The following is an 18,782-nucleotide window of genomic DNA, read 5'->3' as shown; positions in this document are numbered from 1 at the left end:
ACCAATAATGTACATCTTCTGTCAAATAACAGAAAATGAGGATATACTTCCAAACACTTTATGAGGCCAGAAAAACACTGAAATCAAAGCTTGACAAGGACATTACAAATAAAGAAAATAAAAGACATCAAATAAAAAAGAAGTAAAATTTCCTAATACTTTTATGAGCACAGCAGCATAACACTGATAACAAAAGCAAATAAGATGTTACAAAAAGAAAAAAAGAAAAGACAATCCTTCTCCCTCACTCTCTCTCTCATGAATACAGTTGCAAAATTTCTACACATATTAACAAATTGAATCCAGAGATAGATAAAATGATAATGCATCATGAGATAGCTGGGCTTATTAAAGGAGGGCAAGATAACTTTAACATTTAAAATCAATACAATTTACTACATTACTAGAATAAAAGAGAACTATCATAAGGTTATATCCATGTGTACAGAAAAAATCTAACACAACTCAAATCCATTCATGATTAAAAATTTTCATCAAACTAGGAATAAAATAGAACTTCCTGAATCTCACAAAGTAGCACAAAAATCTTACAAAAAATATCAAAATATAATGGGGAAATATTTAAAGCTTTTCCCAAGGAAAGGGGAACCAAACATAGATGCCAACTTTTACTCAACAATATCACTTCCACACAGTATATTATTATAGGACCTAGCCAAAGCATTAAGAAAGAAAAAAAAAAAGCAAGCTATAACAATTCGAAAGAAAGAAAAAAATTGTCATTATTCACAAATGACATATATTGTTAAATCAAAATTCAAAATAATATATGGAAAAGTTATTAGAAGTCTCTTAATAATAATAAATAATAAATTTTATTTCTGTATACCAGCATCGATCCATGGGATTAAGAATGAGTTTTGATCTCTACCTCACACAAAATAAAAAATTAATTCCAGATGAACTGTAGATTTAATGAGAAGAGCAAAGCACTATTCTAGGAGAAAGCATAGGAACATATCATTATGATCTCAAAGAAAAGATTTTTTTATATAGATCATGCCAAAAAGAGCACTAACCCTGAAGAAAAAATTGAAAACTAAAAAACATTAACATTTAAAATTTTTGTTGATCAAAAGATCCCATTAAAGAGTGGAAAGGCCAGCCATAGAGTAGAATACATTTGCAATACATATATCCTATAACTAATTCAAATCTATACTTTAGAAAACACTCATAAATCAATAAAAAAATAAAGAACCCCAAAGAGAAATGGGCAAAACATTTGACTAGGCTCTTCATAAAGGGGGATATCTAAATGGTCAGTTAACCTAAGAAAAGGTTATTAGAGAAATGAAAATTAAAGCCACAATGAGGTAATACTGCACACCCACCTGAATGGGTGGGTGAAAACAAATAAAAATATCTAATATAAAGTAAGATATAAGGAAACTCAAACCCTCATTCACTGCTGTAGGAAGTATAAATCTGGACAGTTTGGGAAAACTTTGACAATATCTACTGTAATTGAATATATGTATGGCCTATTACCTATCTATTCTATTACTAGGTATATCCATAGCAAAAATGAACACATATGATTACCAAAAGGCAAGTATAAGAATGTTAACATAAGCACTTTTAGGAATAGCCAAAATCTGAAAGCAAACTATCAATCAACTGTAGATTTTTTTAAATTAATTAAATAATTTAATTCCCCAAAATCAGACTTTAAAAGCCAAGATAAGCAACCCCTTTGTATAGTTATTACCTCTGATCAATTCACAAGAAATTACTTAGACAAACAGCTTTCATAACCAACCTAAAAATAGGATATATTGGTGTATATTTATAGAAAGAAATTGTATATGGCAATGAAAATCAATTTCGATTATATGCAACAATACTGATGAATCTTACAGAACAGTGGTAAGAAAAAAGTCACATGTAAAAGAGAAATATATTGTGTAATCTCATTTCTACAAAATTCATATATGTGTGCATATTCCATTTATATGAAGTTAAAAAAAAGCGAAAATATTCTATGGTATTTGTTATCTTGACGGGGGAATAATTACTGGAAGAGAGCAAGAGAGAGGCTGGAAGGATGCTGGTGATGTTTTATTTCTTGATGTGGGTGCTAGTTACATGGTATGGTTACTTGGTCAAAATTTACCCATGAGAATATTTATTACTTATACATATTTCTATATGAATTCTATACTTCTGTAAAAAGTTTACTTAAAAATGTAGACTTCTGCCTCTGAGAATGATAGAATAGCTTATATCGGACTAACTCTTCTGCCAGTAATAATTCTAAATTCTGGAAAAATATTTGAATAAAGATACCAGAGAACAAACAAATTCAGGCAGAAATTGGTAATATGACCCTTGAAATAAGAAAAGCACCTATTTAACCAGTTTTCCCCTAAGGGCCTTCCCAATTTGGTTCACTGCAGAGGAATTACAGCTCAGGAAAAAACCTCAGTCTTACAAGGCTAAGCCAAAGGTCAGAATTCAGAGTTGTGAGAGCAGATAGAATTGTAGGGGAAATCCTGGAAAGGGGGAGCCAGATAAGGAGGAGACCCAAAATTTACACTCAGTGCTCCCAAAAATCCTTACCTAAATTGTAAAGTGCAGAGAGAAAAACAAGAAGAAACTCAGCAGAAAGCCACAGCTGAAAGACTAAAAGAGCTGCAAGAAAATTTCGGCAACTTCCTGATGTACAGGATACAGAGTTTGGAGATTAAATCCCATTAATTATAGGTTTTGGCCAATATCTTGAACTTTGTCTACAGTTCAAAACTTAGACATAAGAACCACAAACTAGACTAAGGACTATACCTTAGAACTATGCAAAGAACCAAAATAGAATGAAAATAAAAAGTTAACACATCTTTCATTGGTTTAGCATGTCTGCCAAAATGACATGCGGTAATTCTTCAAAATCCAGAGTCTCTAAAATGTATTAAACACAATGTCCAGTACACAAAAACATTAGTAGATATATAAAACATATAGAATGTGACCCCTAATCAAAGGAAAAAAGAGAAATGTTAGTAAGCCCACAGAAGACTAAGATGTTGGAATTAGCAGACTTTAAAATAAACTATAGATATATTAAAGAATTTACAGGATTATATATATGGATATAAATATATATTATTAATGTATTATATTTATACACATATATATTTATATCTACATATGCAGAGATATAATCTAATCCTATAAATTCTTTAATAGATCTACATATACCTACACATATTTGTTTGTATACACATACACACATACAATAGAAAAAGGGGAATTTCAGGAAGGATATAGAAACTTCTAAGAACACCAAATATAAAGCTTGAAATGAAAAATACAGTATATTTAATAAGACAATTCATAGTATGGTTTTTGCAGAAAATTGGACACTGTAGAAGAAACTATCAGTCAAGTTGAAGACAAGTAAATAAAAATAATCAAAACTGAGGAAGAGAGAAAAAATATTAAAATAAAAAACAACACAGACTCAATAACCTGTGGAAAAATGTCAAGAGGTCTTTATACATGTAACTGTCATCCAAGAAGGATAGAGATGAGACAACTGGGTAGAGGAACTGAAAGAAATATTGGCTCCAAATCCCCCAAAATAGTTGAAATCCTGAGAAACTTTAATTATGAAATCATGCCTCTTTTATCTTATACCTTTCAATAGTATCATTTTAGTTTAATCTCAATGATTTGTTTCCATTCACTTTTCTTTGAAGACTTGTGGTCATGAGGGTGAATAAAAGTATAGTAGATACAATGTTTTCTATTTTAAAAAGTGAAAGGGTTGATATATTATACTTCGCCAAGTAAAGAATTAATATTTGAGACATCAAAGTGATGAATCTGGTTAATATGAGAGAAAAAAAATGAAGGATCAAATTAAAGAAAACTCTGATTGGATCGTTATGGTTCAAATTCTGATGAGAATTGTTAATAAGATATCAAGGAATAAACATATTTGTAAAGGAAGATTTTTGCCTTAAGACACTATACAACTTTAACTGAATAACAGTAAAGAATACAACAATAGAAATGTAAATATCAAAATACACTTTTCAGAACAATCTTTTTAGGTTTCAGGAAAATAATGAATAAAGTTTCTCATCAATGAATCAAAAATAAAATTATGTAAATATGTGAGATATTTTGCCAACCTCACTTCTCTATTGATACATTTTAATTATTTGAACTCATAGCTTTAGTCTTGCATACATTTTCAAAAATGCTTAATCAATCACTCCTTGAAATATGCACTGCTCTTCCCATCCTTTGGTAATGTCAAAACAACAATGTCTGTGAAGGGAGTGGGCAAGAGTAGCCTGAAGCAAAATTGTTGGAGGAAATGTTAATTCCTCATCATCAAAATTTTGATTTCTCATAGCCTAATTTCTTTCAAACTTTTGAACAATGAGCATGTGATCATTACTAGATTTTTAAATACATACAACCTTCTTATTTTTCCACATGCAGGAATACTGGTATAAGAGGTCATCTATTTCAAACACTTTTACCAATATCTTTATTTGGGAAATCATTTAAAGTTTATAATCAAAGTTGTCTGGACTCCATCTAGAAAATATTTTTTCAGAATATTTAAACTAACTACAAAATATGAAACAATTATTTTTACAATGGTTTTTATATATTTCCTTATATGTTAGTAAATAAGTTACTAATATCTGTTTAATGAAGTATTGCTTTGAATCATTTGAATCTACAAATTTAAAATAGGAAATCATCATGGGAAGAACAGAATCCCAACACCAACAACATTACCATTTATTTATTCTGAATAACAGTAAATGTCCATGTACATTTAATAAGTTCATAGACTCAGAATGTTATTCATAAGCCTCAGAGATTGAATTACCAAAACATTATGTGAATGTAGGGAATAAATAAGGGGTTACTATACATTTTTGATGGTTAACTGTTCATACATATATGTTCCATATATGATCTTTGGCAGTTTAAACATACTTGTAAATAAATTTCATATAGACCTTTCCATGGAGAAAAATCCTAAAGGAGGTTCTTGTCATCAATAAAACTTTACAATAATTCATGTACTTACTTATTAATACCCTAACTTGAACTTGTCATTGATGAGCAATATATATCAATACTTAGCCAATGGTACTGTCTTTAACTTTCTGACTATTCCTGAGTGTTATTTCCTAATCTTCTTTTATCATATCATTTTTATCTATCTTTACGCCTACACATTGCTAATAAATTATGACAACATTTTAGGTGTAAAGCACCAAATTCAGTCATATATTCAAATATTGAAAATTAATTTTATTAGAGGTTAGTTGATAGTGGCAAGACTCACACAGTACAACATGGAGCTATTATATTACCCAGGGATAAATTTAATATTATTAATGATTAAGTACAGAAGAGCCATTGTGAGGATGGAAAACATTAAAATCTGCAAAATTGATTAAATTAAACTAATTGCATGAAAATCCATGATTTATACAACTAACTAGAAAGTACTCTATTTTTGTTGTTCCTCACGTACAGTATTCTTAGCTAGGGCAGAAAAAAATAATGAAAATTATCGGTAGATTTAAGAGTTTCAGATAATGAGAGTCATCAAACCTACTCCTTATTGCAATAACAAGTGGAGTAAATAGAGAAGAGGCCAATCCTATAAGAAAGGGCAATAGTAGCTAGCAATAATATCCTATAAACCTCAATTATAAGAATTAGTAGAAAATGAATTATACTAGTAAACTTCATGTAGTAACCCACCATCCCACATTGTGATTTAGAGACAATGTACTGAATAGATTACAGTGACCAGAAAGAGCAGACACTCTGAATTTAGTCCACATAAATTTCATGGTAATGTAGATACAACAAAGGATGTTGTAATGGCAACTGCAAATAAGGGTGGGTAGGTGTTTACTCTGTGAGGAAGCTGAAAAAAGTGAGTGCTGTAAAATTAATGTTAAATTAATGCCCTCCAAGGGTAAGAGACTGTATCTAATGGAAATAAAATTCCAGTCATTAGAGACATTATTTTAAAAAGAAGTGAAGATAATTCTCTACGCTTTCCTATGACTAACTATCCCATAAGACCAATGCTTTGCTCTAATTCTCTATTCAACAAACAGCCTTCTGATATGTAATTTAGCCCTCTATTCAGCAGAAAGGGTGTGATCCATTTACACAAGAGTTATTTGTTATATGGCCAAGTATCCTTTCCATGATTGATGCCATGATGACATGGCATTCATGCTTATAAATTTACACTTCTGAAATTTGGTTAATCTCAATCAGTTCTCCATTACTTGACAAAAATGTTGCTAAACCTGAAACATGATGGCTCTATGAAGATAAAATTATTCCATGAATACTATCCAAAGCAAAAAGCACCCCCTTCACCTTTCAATAAGATTCATCAGAAAAAAACAAATGAATTTGAGCTGTAGGAGCATCAAACCAACAATGCCACTTTTCAATGTGGAAAACATTTCTGAGTTTCCTTTAAGATTCTCTGGATTGATCTGTTTTATAGTTTGGACTGTGCGTAATTCAGAGTAAAATGCAAACACCGATAATAATAATAACAACAACAACAATAATAACATCAGTTTACATTCCAGAGATTAACTCTTAGAACCACTCTGTGATGTAGGTATTATTATTTCCATTTCCTAAATGAGGAAAGTGAAACAGAGAGAGATGACCTACCTCAAGTCATACAACCCTTAAGTGAGAGGATTAATATTTACACTCAGGTTTGTCTGAGTAATGTTCATGGTCATGGTTTCAACCACTGTGCTATACTTGTTATCCTACATATTCATAAAATACTTGGCTTAATGACAGTGGAAATCATAATTTCAGATATCTACAGGTACATGACCAAATTCTACTACATTAGCTATCTCATTCCTATATTTTAGATTCTAAGAGGTAAAATTAAAACATAACTGTGCTTCATTGTGTGTCATACTGTGATGAGTGAATATTACATGTATACAGTTTAGTGTATCAAACAATTTAAAAGCTTCAATAATAGCTATGAAAATACTAACAGATGCATGTTAATACCCATAATGGTATCTTCAAATTCTATGTCATATATATCATTCAAGATAATTCAATAAAGGTACAATAAATTTTACTGAAAACTTACTTTGCAACCTCCGTGTTGGGCTCTCTCCATGTAGTTGTCGTCGTGGCATATATGGAGAAGGGTGGGGAAGTGGCAATGAAGAAACATCGTGGGTCTGAAGTTTGTACCAATGTGGTTCATCATCTAATAAGGCTGTTTCTAATTCAATTAAAATCTACAAAGCCAAGAGACAAAGGACTGTCTTATGACAATAATACATAAATTCTCTTAAATAGTTTCATTATAATAATGATAATTATAATAGTACTGCTTTTAGGTCAAAAAGCAAGGTTATACTGCAGAATTGCCCATATATTTGAAAATAACTAAATAAGAGATAAGTATATATAACTTCTTATTGATTTAATGGCTTTGAATATCTAAGACATTTATTTTGTAGACCCTTGAACACCTATCTGCTAGAGGCTGTTAAATATGCCATTACATAAATAGCACTTACTACTAAAAGTCTGTAATAGTAACTGGTATATATATGCCATTTTACAGTTTAAAAAACATTTTCATTTACATTCATTAATTTAACCTTTACAAACTCTGAAATGGAGAGATTAAAAACAAATTAGAAGTGCTTACTGTGTGTTAAGAACCATGTCATATGTTATCTTAATTCTCAGGAAAAAACTACTAGGTTGGTCTTATTATTCAACTTTTACAAATAAGGATACCAAGGCTGAAAAAGGTTAAAAAACTTGTTTAAGCCCACATCATTGGTTAGTGAAAGAGGTGTAATATAAATCAAAGGCTGTCTTACTTAAAATTCTGTTTAACATATCATGCTGCTAAGGATTCAAAACAGGAAAGAAAAAAAAAAAAAGAATGGATTTTCAATATGAACCATGTTACAATATGAATATCTAATAAATTTACAAAGGAAATCAGTCCATAGAAATAAATGATTCTTTTTATTTTCTTTTAAAGTCATGTGCAAATATGACAGTGTCTGGTTTAAGTGTATGAGAACTGCTATATAATGATAAATCACTATTTTGCTATGGGAGGTAAAAATGTAAAACAACTAAGGTACTCTTCATTCTTCCTAAATTTTCCCTAGTCATTTTCAAAATTATAAGCACTGTGTTCCAAATGGTCACACACACACATATTTAATTCTCACTCTAACCCTGAATTGCATACTACTATCATTCTCACTTGATTGAAGAGGAAACTAAAGTACAAATATGTTGAATAACTTGCTCGAGGACCAAGGCCAGGAAGTAGCAGTGGCAGGCATGCAGAACCAGGCAGCTGGCGCTGATCTCTGCTCCTAGCCATTATGTTACCCTTCTTTCCAACTGGTTTACCACTCTTTGATTCCTTAGCTACCAACATTCAGTTCAATATTTCTATGGATTGTTGCTTTTCCCATGGTGTTACATTTAATTTACTCAGGAAAACCAACCACACTGAAAAAACTGAAAGCAGTTCTCTTAGTACGTTAATAGCAGGAAGACTGCCTCTCATGCGCCCCTGTCCGATTCATTCTCCACATTACAGCTGGAAATATTTTTCTCAAGTACAAATGCAATCAAGCCAGTCTCTTTAAAACCTGTCATTTGTTCCCATTATCTACAGGATAAAATCCAAACTCTTAATATGATATATGAAGGGACAAGATCAGGTGTCAATTTAACCCTCAAGACTCATTTCTTACCACATTCCTTTCCCATTTCAATGCAGTTGTCCAAGACCCCCGCAACTCTAGTATTTTGTTATTCCCTCTGCAGGAACTCTACTTCCCCTGACTATGCTAAATTCCAGTTTCTCTGTGGATCCTTCCATGGACCACTTCCCCTTCCCTGCACAGCAATTATGTATTCCTACTGCACTTTCCCTGAAAGAGCATCTGCCATACTATGTTATAATTGTTCACTCACTTGTGTGTATCCCAGTGGATTATAAATTCCTTGAAGAAAGTAATATACCTCATTGACCTTTGACACCTCAGTCCCTAGCACATTACAGATACAGTATAGGGCTGAAAAAATGATCTATAAATAAATGATTTAATTACTAGTTGTACAATTGGTTCAGTAAACTAAAAGGAAATACATGTACTATAGAGGCATCAATAAGTTTTTTCTTAAAACAGCAGCTAAATTCATTCTGCTAAATTATGTCTAGGTGTTTCAATAATTCAAAATATACTATTTTACTGATAGTCATATAAACAAAAGTATTCAGGATGACATGAATAGTCTAAGCTTTAAAATAGTTCCAGATACCTCTCCTAAGAATTCACTTTCTTCCTCTCGAACTCGAGCTTGATCCCAAAGGGTAATCTCCAGCATTCGTTCCCGAAATTCTCTTCGGTGGACTGGAGAATAAATGAATGTTTGGTTCCATTTGGGTTCCAATGTTTTCTTTACTGTTTTAGTTCTTCTTTTATTTTTATCACTATGAAAAAAATAAGAATAGATGAGCTTACATAAATCTTCATTTTAACTTTGGCCCTAAAATTTATTAATTTAAAATTTCTCAGGGAAGAAGTCAAGTGAAGATTTCCCACAAATTTATCATACCTTAAATATATTATAGTCTTTAAAATTACTATTAAAATTTATAAGGTATATAATTATATCACTTTATAAGCATGACTTAATAATAGAAATATTTCAATAAATCTGAAAATTTTCCATGATAGATAATTAAAAACTTAACCTTTCTCAAATTCTAAATAAAACCAGACTGAAGAATCTTAACTCTAATTTTTTTTAACACATTGCCCTATTGGAAACCTTTAAATTGGAAATTAACCTGTTAGTTACATATACTATTACTTTTAGTATTTGTACATATGCAAATGCAAATACTGTACTTAGTATTTGTAACCAATATACTATTCACTTAAACTAACAGAAGTCCCTTGTACAATAAGTCTAGTGAATTGTGATGTTCACAACTTTACATCCATATAGTTTAGCTAATAAACAATTGTAATTACATCTTATCAAGTTACTCACTTATGTATAATTAATACATACTTCCTCATTTGACATCTATCAAATTTTTGAAAACATAGTAAAATTATTTCTGTGTGAGGTAGCTGTTATAATGTGGGCTGGAAATGCAAGCTGGCCATCCTGATAGACAGAACTTCCAACTCAGAAGCTTTCATACATTTTTTTGACTTCATATTTCTATCAAGTAAATGCTTTTGATTATGCATTCCATTGTACACACATATATTTATATTTATAAATTGTATGTATTACTATATTGTTGTACTAATACATTGTATTCATTGGTAAATATACAAAAATAGGAATTAAAGATAGGTGAAAATGAAAATTCAAATATTTCTTTATGAACTCCAATGAATTGTTTCATACATCTCCTGGGTACATCTGTTCTTTTTGGAGATCACTACTCTAGCTTATTAGAGAGGATCAATGTCTGAATAGGAATGAAGAAAATCATCTAGGATGGCAATGTTAAGCTATTAGAAGAGCCTATTTGAAGTGAGAAGTGCCAGTGAACTCCAAGTGGAACCATATTAACTTCTACAAATTCTCTAAACACAGCACAGTTCTAAGAGTGTTGGGAAATAGGAAGCAGGGAGAACTAAGAAGGGATAGAGTGCCTCCAAATTAGGGAGGGTATGCGACTTCTCCCAGGTGAATACAGAGCTTAATGTTTAATACAGATTTGACTTAATCAAGAACATGTATATTTCCAAAGCATATATATTTAATGTAGCAGAAAGCCATTTTAAAGCAATGTATCTTTATTAATTTCTAAGGCCTCTATAGGAAAATAACTTTGGAAACCCACATAGGAAATTTTATCTCCATTCAAATTTATGAAAAAGAAGTGGTACTGTAAATAAAAATACCTAAATAAGAGAAATAATGACTAGGACTATGACTTATGACTCTTGTCACTTCCTCCTTCTAAAATTTTAACAAATATTTATAAAGCGCCTACTTATATTCTATCTATTAAAGAATGAATTATGAAACCCTGTCAGAGATAAAATCCCTTCCACCAAGGTCAGGAAGAAAGCATTTAGGGGGAACCTTGCCATCTAATCCAAGAATGGTTTATTCTGCAACCTGAAAGGAAACAGAAGAATAAGCTTTGGCTTCCTCTTAAGGAGTGAAAAAAGTTCTTAAAGAATTACTATTTTAGAGGGGATTTCTAATCCTGGATAGGAGGGAGACTAGATAATCTGTGAAGTTCCTCGCTAACCTACCTTATATTATTACAATTTAATAAGGCAATTTTGTTTGTATTGAAGCACCAATCCATGAAAAGAACCATGGAAAGTTACCTTATCTTCAGCAAGTTACAAAAAAAAGTAAATGAGTTATTGTTTTCAAAAAGTATAACTAAAGCCTTCAAAATAAGATCATTCTGTATAAGTCAAATACTGAAAAGTTGCTAAAATTATTTAAAAACTAAGATCAGTAAGCATGCTATAGAGATATTTTAAAATAGCAGCCTAAGGATAATAAAATAGATAATTGATCTCTAACAGCATTAAAATGTTGAGAAAGTATTTTTTAAAAATCTACCTAAGCTTTTTCTATTTATTTTCATGTCACCAGTACTTTTGTTTTCCATTTGATTTAACAGCACGCAGAGACTTGATATTTTTACTCAAAATGGAGCGAAAAATATATTTTGACTTGCAACCAATAAAATAAAGATATAAAAAAGAGTGTTAAAGCATGCTTAGCTATTTTTTAGAGTACCTAGCATATTATATAGAAAATAAATGTTTTATATGGCTTAACTGACATACTAACATTCTAGACTAAATTCCTTCTATGTAGCCTCACTTGTCCCTCCAGGAATTCTTATCAATGAAAAGGCATCAACTGTTTTTTCTGTTTACTTAGTCAAGTACAGTTGGCCCTCAGTATCCACAGATGCAGAGCTATGTCATTTTATATAAGCAACTTGAGCATTGCAGATTTTGGTATCCATGGGCTTCCTGGGACATGTAGTTTTTCTCCCAAGAAATTGTCAAGAAAAAAGAAATAACTCATACCAAAAGCACATATAGTCCTTTATTCATGTGTAAAAACTTGTGTCAACAGAAAAAAAAAAGTCGAGATGATAATGTAGTGATAATGTAGCTGTTTGAGTTGACCAGAGAATTCTTTTTTCGCTTAAGGATAAAACCCTAACACAACTCTATCAATAAAGTGAGCTACAAACTTGCCTAAATATTCTTCAAATTCCTGATAACTGTCAAGAAAACTCAGCTGAGAAATAATCTGAGAAAAAAATATCCAAATGTTTCTCACATTCTTTGCTATTGAGAAAAGATAAAAACCCTACATCTGGAATATAAAGGAGTCTTTAAAGGGACTTTCCCTTCCATTTTACCTCTATCTCCTCAGAAAGTGAGGGGAGGTATAAAAAATAAATTAAAACTAAACACAAGTAGTCAACCAAAAAACAAAAATTTGAGAGACTTTTATCATCTTGAAAAGCAAGCATTTTTCTTCAAAGGTCTGAATAAGTAGAAACTTAAGTTATGTGTGTGCATAAAAGCACAGATGGGAATACAGCACTTTCTGCGAGTTTTTATGATGGCATTCTAAGGCTGCTTAGACTAATAAGCTGTGCTCTGAGAAGCCAAGTGACTTGGCCTCCATCCAGGATGGTAGGTAATATGGCTGTGACATCTGTCATCCAACTGAAGTTTAAGCTGGAGTTGAGTTTTAAGTTATTGCATATCCTCTACTTCCCTTGCAGTTCAAAGTGTATCCCTCTCCAAAAGACAACCTAAGTTGTTAGAGAACAAACTCCTTCGAGTCAACTTTGTAAGATAAAATTATATGGCACAGCTTCTAATAGCTTAAGAGGCTATGGCACCCTTGCATATTTTCTAATTCATTTTACAAATTTTATTTCAAAATATATATCAAATAAAGTGTAAGACCTTTGCTAATTGCCTACTTCCTTTCTTTAGTTATTTTCTTTGTTGAAATTGTTCTTCAGATGATACTTTGGCACTCAACACTGATGACTTTTAACTTGAACTGAGTAATAGAGGGTCCAAACGTGTATAAATATGTTTAAGATCACATCTGTGCCCAGCTACTTCCAACCTGAGAAAAATGACCAGACCAGCCCTGAAAAACAGTGTTGCAGAAGAGCTGGGGAAAGGGAAATTGGTGCATTACTTCTTTCTTTTTTCATGATGCTTATTGAATAATCTCTTCTATTTTGTATGTGACTGAAATTAAGAATGATTATATGATTTTTGATAAGCTATTTCTCCTATCCTGATTCCTCTATTTAAATCAGGGTAGATCAATGTCATGTATGTTGATTAGCATGGACACAAAGCAAAGGACACTTTAGGTAGCTGATTCTAGGCCCAGTGGTAAAGATTCCTTGGTGATATGGGTGGTGAAATATAAAGCACATTCACTAATTTTACATAATATAGAGAAATAATATCTTAGTAAAAGGAGGTAAAAATTGTAGAGGAACATGATGAGTATCCTTTAGTACCATTTCCAGCTTTCTGCCTCTGTAGTTTATGTTAAAAATGTATTGACTTAAAGGAGCATAATTTTAATGAGTTTGATTTTAAAAAATACATTATTTAAGAAGTAAGCCACACAATCTAAAATAAATATTTAATAAAATAATCTATATTATAAACATTTGACATAGGTTTTAAAACAATCTCAAAGTATTTACTGTCACTATTTTGATTCTTAAGAATCATTATGCTTATATTAAACTTCATAAGTATCTAACTGGCATGATATTTTAAAATAAATGATACAGAATCAAAACACCTCCTGCTATTAACATTTCTCATTTATTTTCAAGAACATTTATTTTTGTTTCATATCCCTACCTTCTGTCTGGAAGAAAGTAAATTTTAACATAAGGATTCCTTGGCCTCCCATCTTCCCTGGAAGGGAGATCCTTTGCTCCCAAAATTGTAACTATTAATTGGTGACCAACCTTGTCAAACCATAGTTTTATCTGAAAAGCAAAAATATTCATTTATCAGCTTAAACATTTACTAATATAATGTAATGTTTACATTCCCAATCTTTGCCCCATTCTCTTACACTAATATTAGCACAGAATATAAACTTCACTTGGTAAATTGCAGTTAAGGTAAAAGGATATGCTATAATAACTTCAATGAACAGAGAAATTATTTCAGATATTTTAGTGTGATTGATAAATCACTTGAACTTTTTATAATCTAATTTGATAGCTTATTAACATGCACATAATAATTACACTACCATAACTAAGGACTTTATATAGGATTGCTTTGTGTCTACCTTTATGCAGGAATCACTGTAGTTCATTTTGGTTCCCCTACAATAGTGAGTTCAGAATAAGTGCTCAAAATGAATTGAATAGATAAGTTCCTTATATGGAATTCATAGGGAATTTTTAAGCAAATGTTTTATGTTATACCACAGCAAAGACCTTTCAAAAATTATAAGTAACTGGGAATTACTAGAAGCTTTAGTAAATCTACTCCTTAAGTTTGTATTTAAAACTGTAATAAATTCCCCTTTTAAAATTTCTTACGCAGACATAAAGTCTTTTTTTTTTGTTTGTGAAGCAAATGTATTTATCCACAGAATAATAAGGGTATATTTTATAATTCGAGATGAGAAAATTAGAATAATTTGCCTATGCCATAATTAAGGATTAGAACTTCACATTCAGCTGCTGAATTCATTTGACTTAACAATTGTCACCTCCCACACACATACCTCACACTCCCACACCTAGCTAGTTGATTTTACCATATCAGGATCTATGATGACTATGGCTCTGATCCACATTCGGTTCAGAATTCAGCACATCTCTGACCACTATCTTGAAACTGAAATTGAATTGGAAATTTGGAATTTGGGAAAAAGTTCTATTTAGGTAATATGTATTTTTCATTTTATATGCGTATATATGTGTGTGTGTGTGTGTGTGTGTGTGTGTGTGTGTGTGTGTATATCCAATGGTTTGATTTTTCTCTTTTAACTTGGATTTACAATGTTTGAGGTAGTTTAAAAAACTTAAATATACATCTCATGTCAGTCCCTTCCTCTCTTCTCCAAAGCAGACAGTCAGCTCTGGGCCAGGCTCTAGGATATATAAATAAATTTAGACCATCTACATAAAAATCATACAAATAAATATATATATATGATATATCAGTAGTTCAGTTCCAATTCTAACATGGCTTTGTTGAGTCCCTCACTTCATATCTTAGAGAATGAGAGGCCGAGCAAGACTTTTAAGTCAGAAGACTAATGGCCCAGAAGAGTATATAAAATTATTTATACGCTTTTCTTTTTGGTCAAATGGAATTAGTCCTCAAACATTTAAATTTTAAAAATGATTATTACTTCTCTTTATGTTAAGTCCTTATGTTTAACGCAGGTATTACCTTGAGGCTGTGTAACAAAAAGCTTTCTGGATTGAGTTGATAAGTACAGACTCTAGACAAGTGTTTCTTAAACTGTGGTTCACAAAACTCCTGCAACAGTATTATCTGGAAAGTTACAAATTCCTGTGGCCCACCTTTCACTTACTGAATCAGAATGGGGCCCAGGGAATTTGCATTTTAACAAGTGCTCCAGGTGATTCTCATTGCCATTAAAGCTTGAGAACCACTGCCTTAGACTAGGGGACCAGCAACCTGAAAAAAAAGCCTCTGACATTTAAACGGAAAAAACAGTTCAACACCTGAAACTAACACAACATTGTAAACTATACTCCAATATAAAAAAATTTTTAATTACTATAAAAAAAGAAAAAAAAGTTCAAATATTTGCTTGCCTGACAAAAGTAGAACAAAGATACAGATGAGGATAGATGGAAAAAAGAGACCATTCTGGCAAAAGATATGAGGGGGGAAAAAAAAGTAAGAAATACTAGAGTGTCTCATGTATGAGATGAAACAGGTGTTGTCAGAGAGCACCATGGTTCCTCTAAATTTGTGACCAAAACCACATTAATTTCTAATATTCTTTATTTTCTATATCAATAAAAAACTTATGGCTTTATTTTCCATGATATTAAAAAACTTATGAAAGGTTAAAAAATTGTTTTCCAATAAACAGTACATTTAAAAAATAAAGAAAAAAGTATTATTAGACTAAGCTCATAGTTATTGGAGCAAATTATTGATTTCTGTGAGTTTGTTTTTTTTTTTTCAGGGATTGAGACTACCTTTGCCATCATTTCCACAGGCAATATTTTTGCTTCTTTAAAATCATTACAGGTAAACATTTAAGATATATGTTTCAAATGCCTGATAAATAGTATTATTTTTAGATTTTCTTATGCCATGGAAAACCAAAAAAGATCACTTATTAATAATATTCATTTCTCACACAGATATTAGGCATATGGCTTTCATATTTTCATATTAATACTTTACAGTTTATTAAATTATACTTTACAAATATATAAATATTAAAATAATATAGCTATGAAACAGGCACACTTTAATTTTACTGAGTTTTTAATCAAAATTATAACTTTTAATAAACTGTCAAACTGGGCATTTGATCAATAGCCTTAATTTTCATTTTATATTACAGGACTTGCATTGAAGTTTTTAATAGATATCCACTTCAAACTATCAAAAAAGAATTATTTTATTTGCTAGATTCTTTATCACATTCCTAAATATCTTCTCTGTGTTTTTTAAATGAATGATTAGAATATATCTGTTGATTCTTCAAAATAAAATGTGTTTCCACAATTCTAGGTATGATATACTTCTTATTTTACCTCATTTTCATTAATAAAAATCTTGATATCATTTTAATTGCTTTAATACAATTTCCATGTAACCACTTTTAAATTTCCCAAGCAGAACCTAAGTCTAAGTAAATATTTTACACTACATAGTGTTAACTAGAACAACACCAATTTTTAAAATTTAAACTAAATTAGTATTAAAAACCAACAACAGCAACAACCAAAAAAAAACATGCAGCAAAGCAAGGAAAGCATAATACTACTTTAAAAAAAAAAAAAACTTTGTTGACATTACTTTACCAAATAAGGGTTTCCTAATGAAAAGAGGCAAACAACTTGTACCCAAGTATTACAGTAAAATTAAATGGAATTACAATTACGAAATGTAAACAAAATAAACCCAACACATTTTATTTGGATTGTGATTTTTGTTCTTTCAAAATAATATACTTTCCAAAAGTTGAAACTTATATATAATATGCATAAAATTCATATTTTAGATAAGGTACAAATTTATTTGCCAATCTCCTCAAGGAGTTATTGCTTGGAAAATGCAAGAGAATGTAGATGTTAAGTGATATAATGAATGATTTAAAGAGACAGCAACCTTAGTGTAATAAAGGAAAATATCAACAGTATCAAATCAGCTATTTCTGTCAATATTACCAATGTAAGTAGAATCTACATTAAATGCCAACCAGAAACCTATGAGTTTCAGTATTCAGTCCATCATATAAAACCACTAACAAAGATTGTCTCTTTAAATTTTTATTGTATTTTAATCCCCATGCAGAATTTTACAAGCTGGCTCATAAAATGATTTGAAAGTCAATAATATGGTTTGGAGCAACACACCAAAAAAAGTTTTCCTACGCATTTTCCAAAAACATACAAATAAGGGTTAAAACACAACTTTAGTTTCTATCAGGCAGACAAGGCCTTTACCTGAACCCTAGGAACAAAAGGCGTTGTTCTTCTACTAAGGCTTTGGCTCTGGTAAGCAAAATTAAAGAAAAAAGCAATAAAACAAAACCAAAAAGGACAACACGCTGGAACTAAAAGACCAAAAGTAAAAAACACATACACAACTATCCCTTAAGTACATTCTTCCATGAGAATATATATCTAAATTAAGTAGTTCAATGTAATGAATAAACTAATTTTCCCAAAATGCTTAAATAGATAAAAACTATGTAAAATCTTAGAAGTTTTAAATCAGGTTTTTAAATGTAATCAACATAACAGGAATTAAGACTGAATGTAAAATAATAGATTCGGGCTAATATATTCTGAAAGAATGAGTGTAAACGTAATACAAAGTCAAGATATTTCAAGTTTCACCCTTGAACACACAACATAGAAAAAAATCATAGTACAAGAAGAAGTCAGATGAAAATACATTATAGAATTATTAGTGAAAAGTCATCTGTAGAAGTAATGTTTCCAAAGGGACATACATGTAACTTTCCAAAGGGATAATATGGCTAACAAAAGTCTAAAAAACATTAGCCAAGTTGGCTTTAGCATTTCTTAAAAGAATAAACACAGAAAGATAAAAAGTGTGCTGGAACACACTGGAATAATTAGTTGATTCATACTTTAAGAATCTATAACAGGCTCTAGTACTTAAACATCATTTTCAGACATTTATTGTGTACCACCTGAGATAACACTGTTTAGAGCTAATCATACTTATTAATGACAATAATATCACATTTCTTTTTATTTATACAGTTCTTCATATTTTTTTAAGCCTTTACTGACAGTTACTGCAAGTTTATTGCCTCTAACAATGCTGGGGGGTAGTTGCTGTTATCTCCAGTATGCAGATGAGGAAACAGAGACATTTTAAAAAAGCTAGATAGACTTGCTCACACTCAACCAAAAAGTAAGATAGTGTAAAGGTAGAAAATAAAAC

The 18,782-nt window shown here is 30.8% G+C and overlaps 1 protein-coding gene across 33 annotated transcripts in view; it reads right to left on the bottom strand.

The window, feature by feature from the left end:
* Positions 1-18,782, bottom strand: part of RIMS2 (regulating synaptic membrane exocytosis 2) — a 596,173-nt gene that overhangs the window by 245,891 nt on the left and 331,500 nt on the right. For 24 of the 33 annotated variants that reach the window (XM_082434237.1, XM_082434243.1, XM_082434242.1 and 21 more), the window contains 3 exons: positions 13,983-14,113; positions 9,379-9,550; positions 7,157-7,310 (listed from right to left, as the gene is read on the bottom strand). In XM_082434237.1, the coding sequence (XP_082290363.1) occupies positions 7,157-7,310; positions 9,379-9,550; positions 13,983-14,113 (457 nt within the window). Of the gene's footprint in view, positions 1-7,156; positions 7,311-9,378; positions 9,551-13,982; positions 14,114-17,809; positions 17,858-18,782 lie in introns of all 33 variants that reach the window. The other 9 variants (XM_082434231.1, XM_082434234.1, XM_082434238.1 and 6 more) reach the window with 1 other exon arrangement.

This window comes from Balaenoptera physalus, assembly GCF_965194825.1.
Source record: "Balaenoptera physalus genome assembly, chromosome: 17".
Lineage (NCBI taxonomy): Eukaryota > Metazoa > Chordata > Mammalia > Artiodactyla > Balaenopteridae > Balaenoptera > Balaenoptera physalus.
The sequence above is the reverse complement of the archived record's forward strand: the minus strand, read 5'-3'. Positions and strand labels throughout refer to the sequence as shown.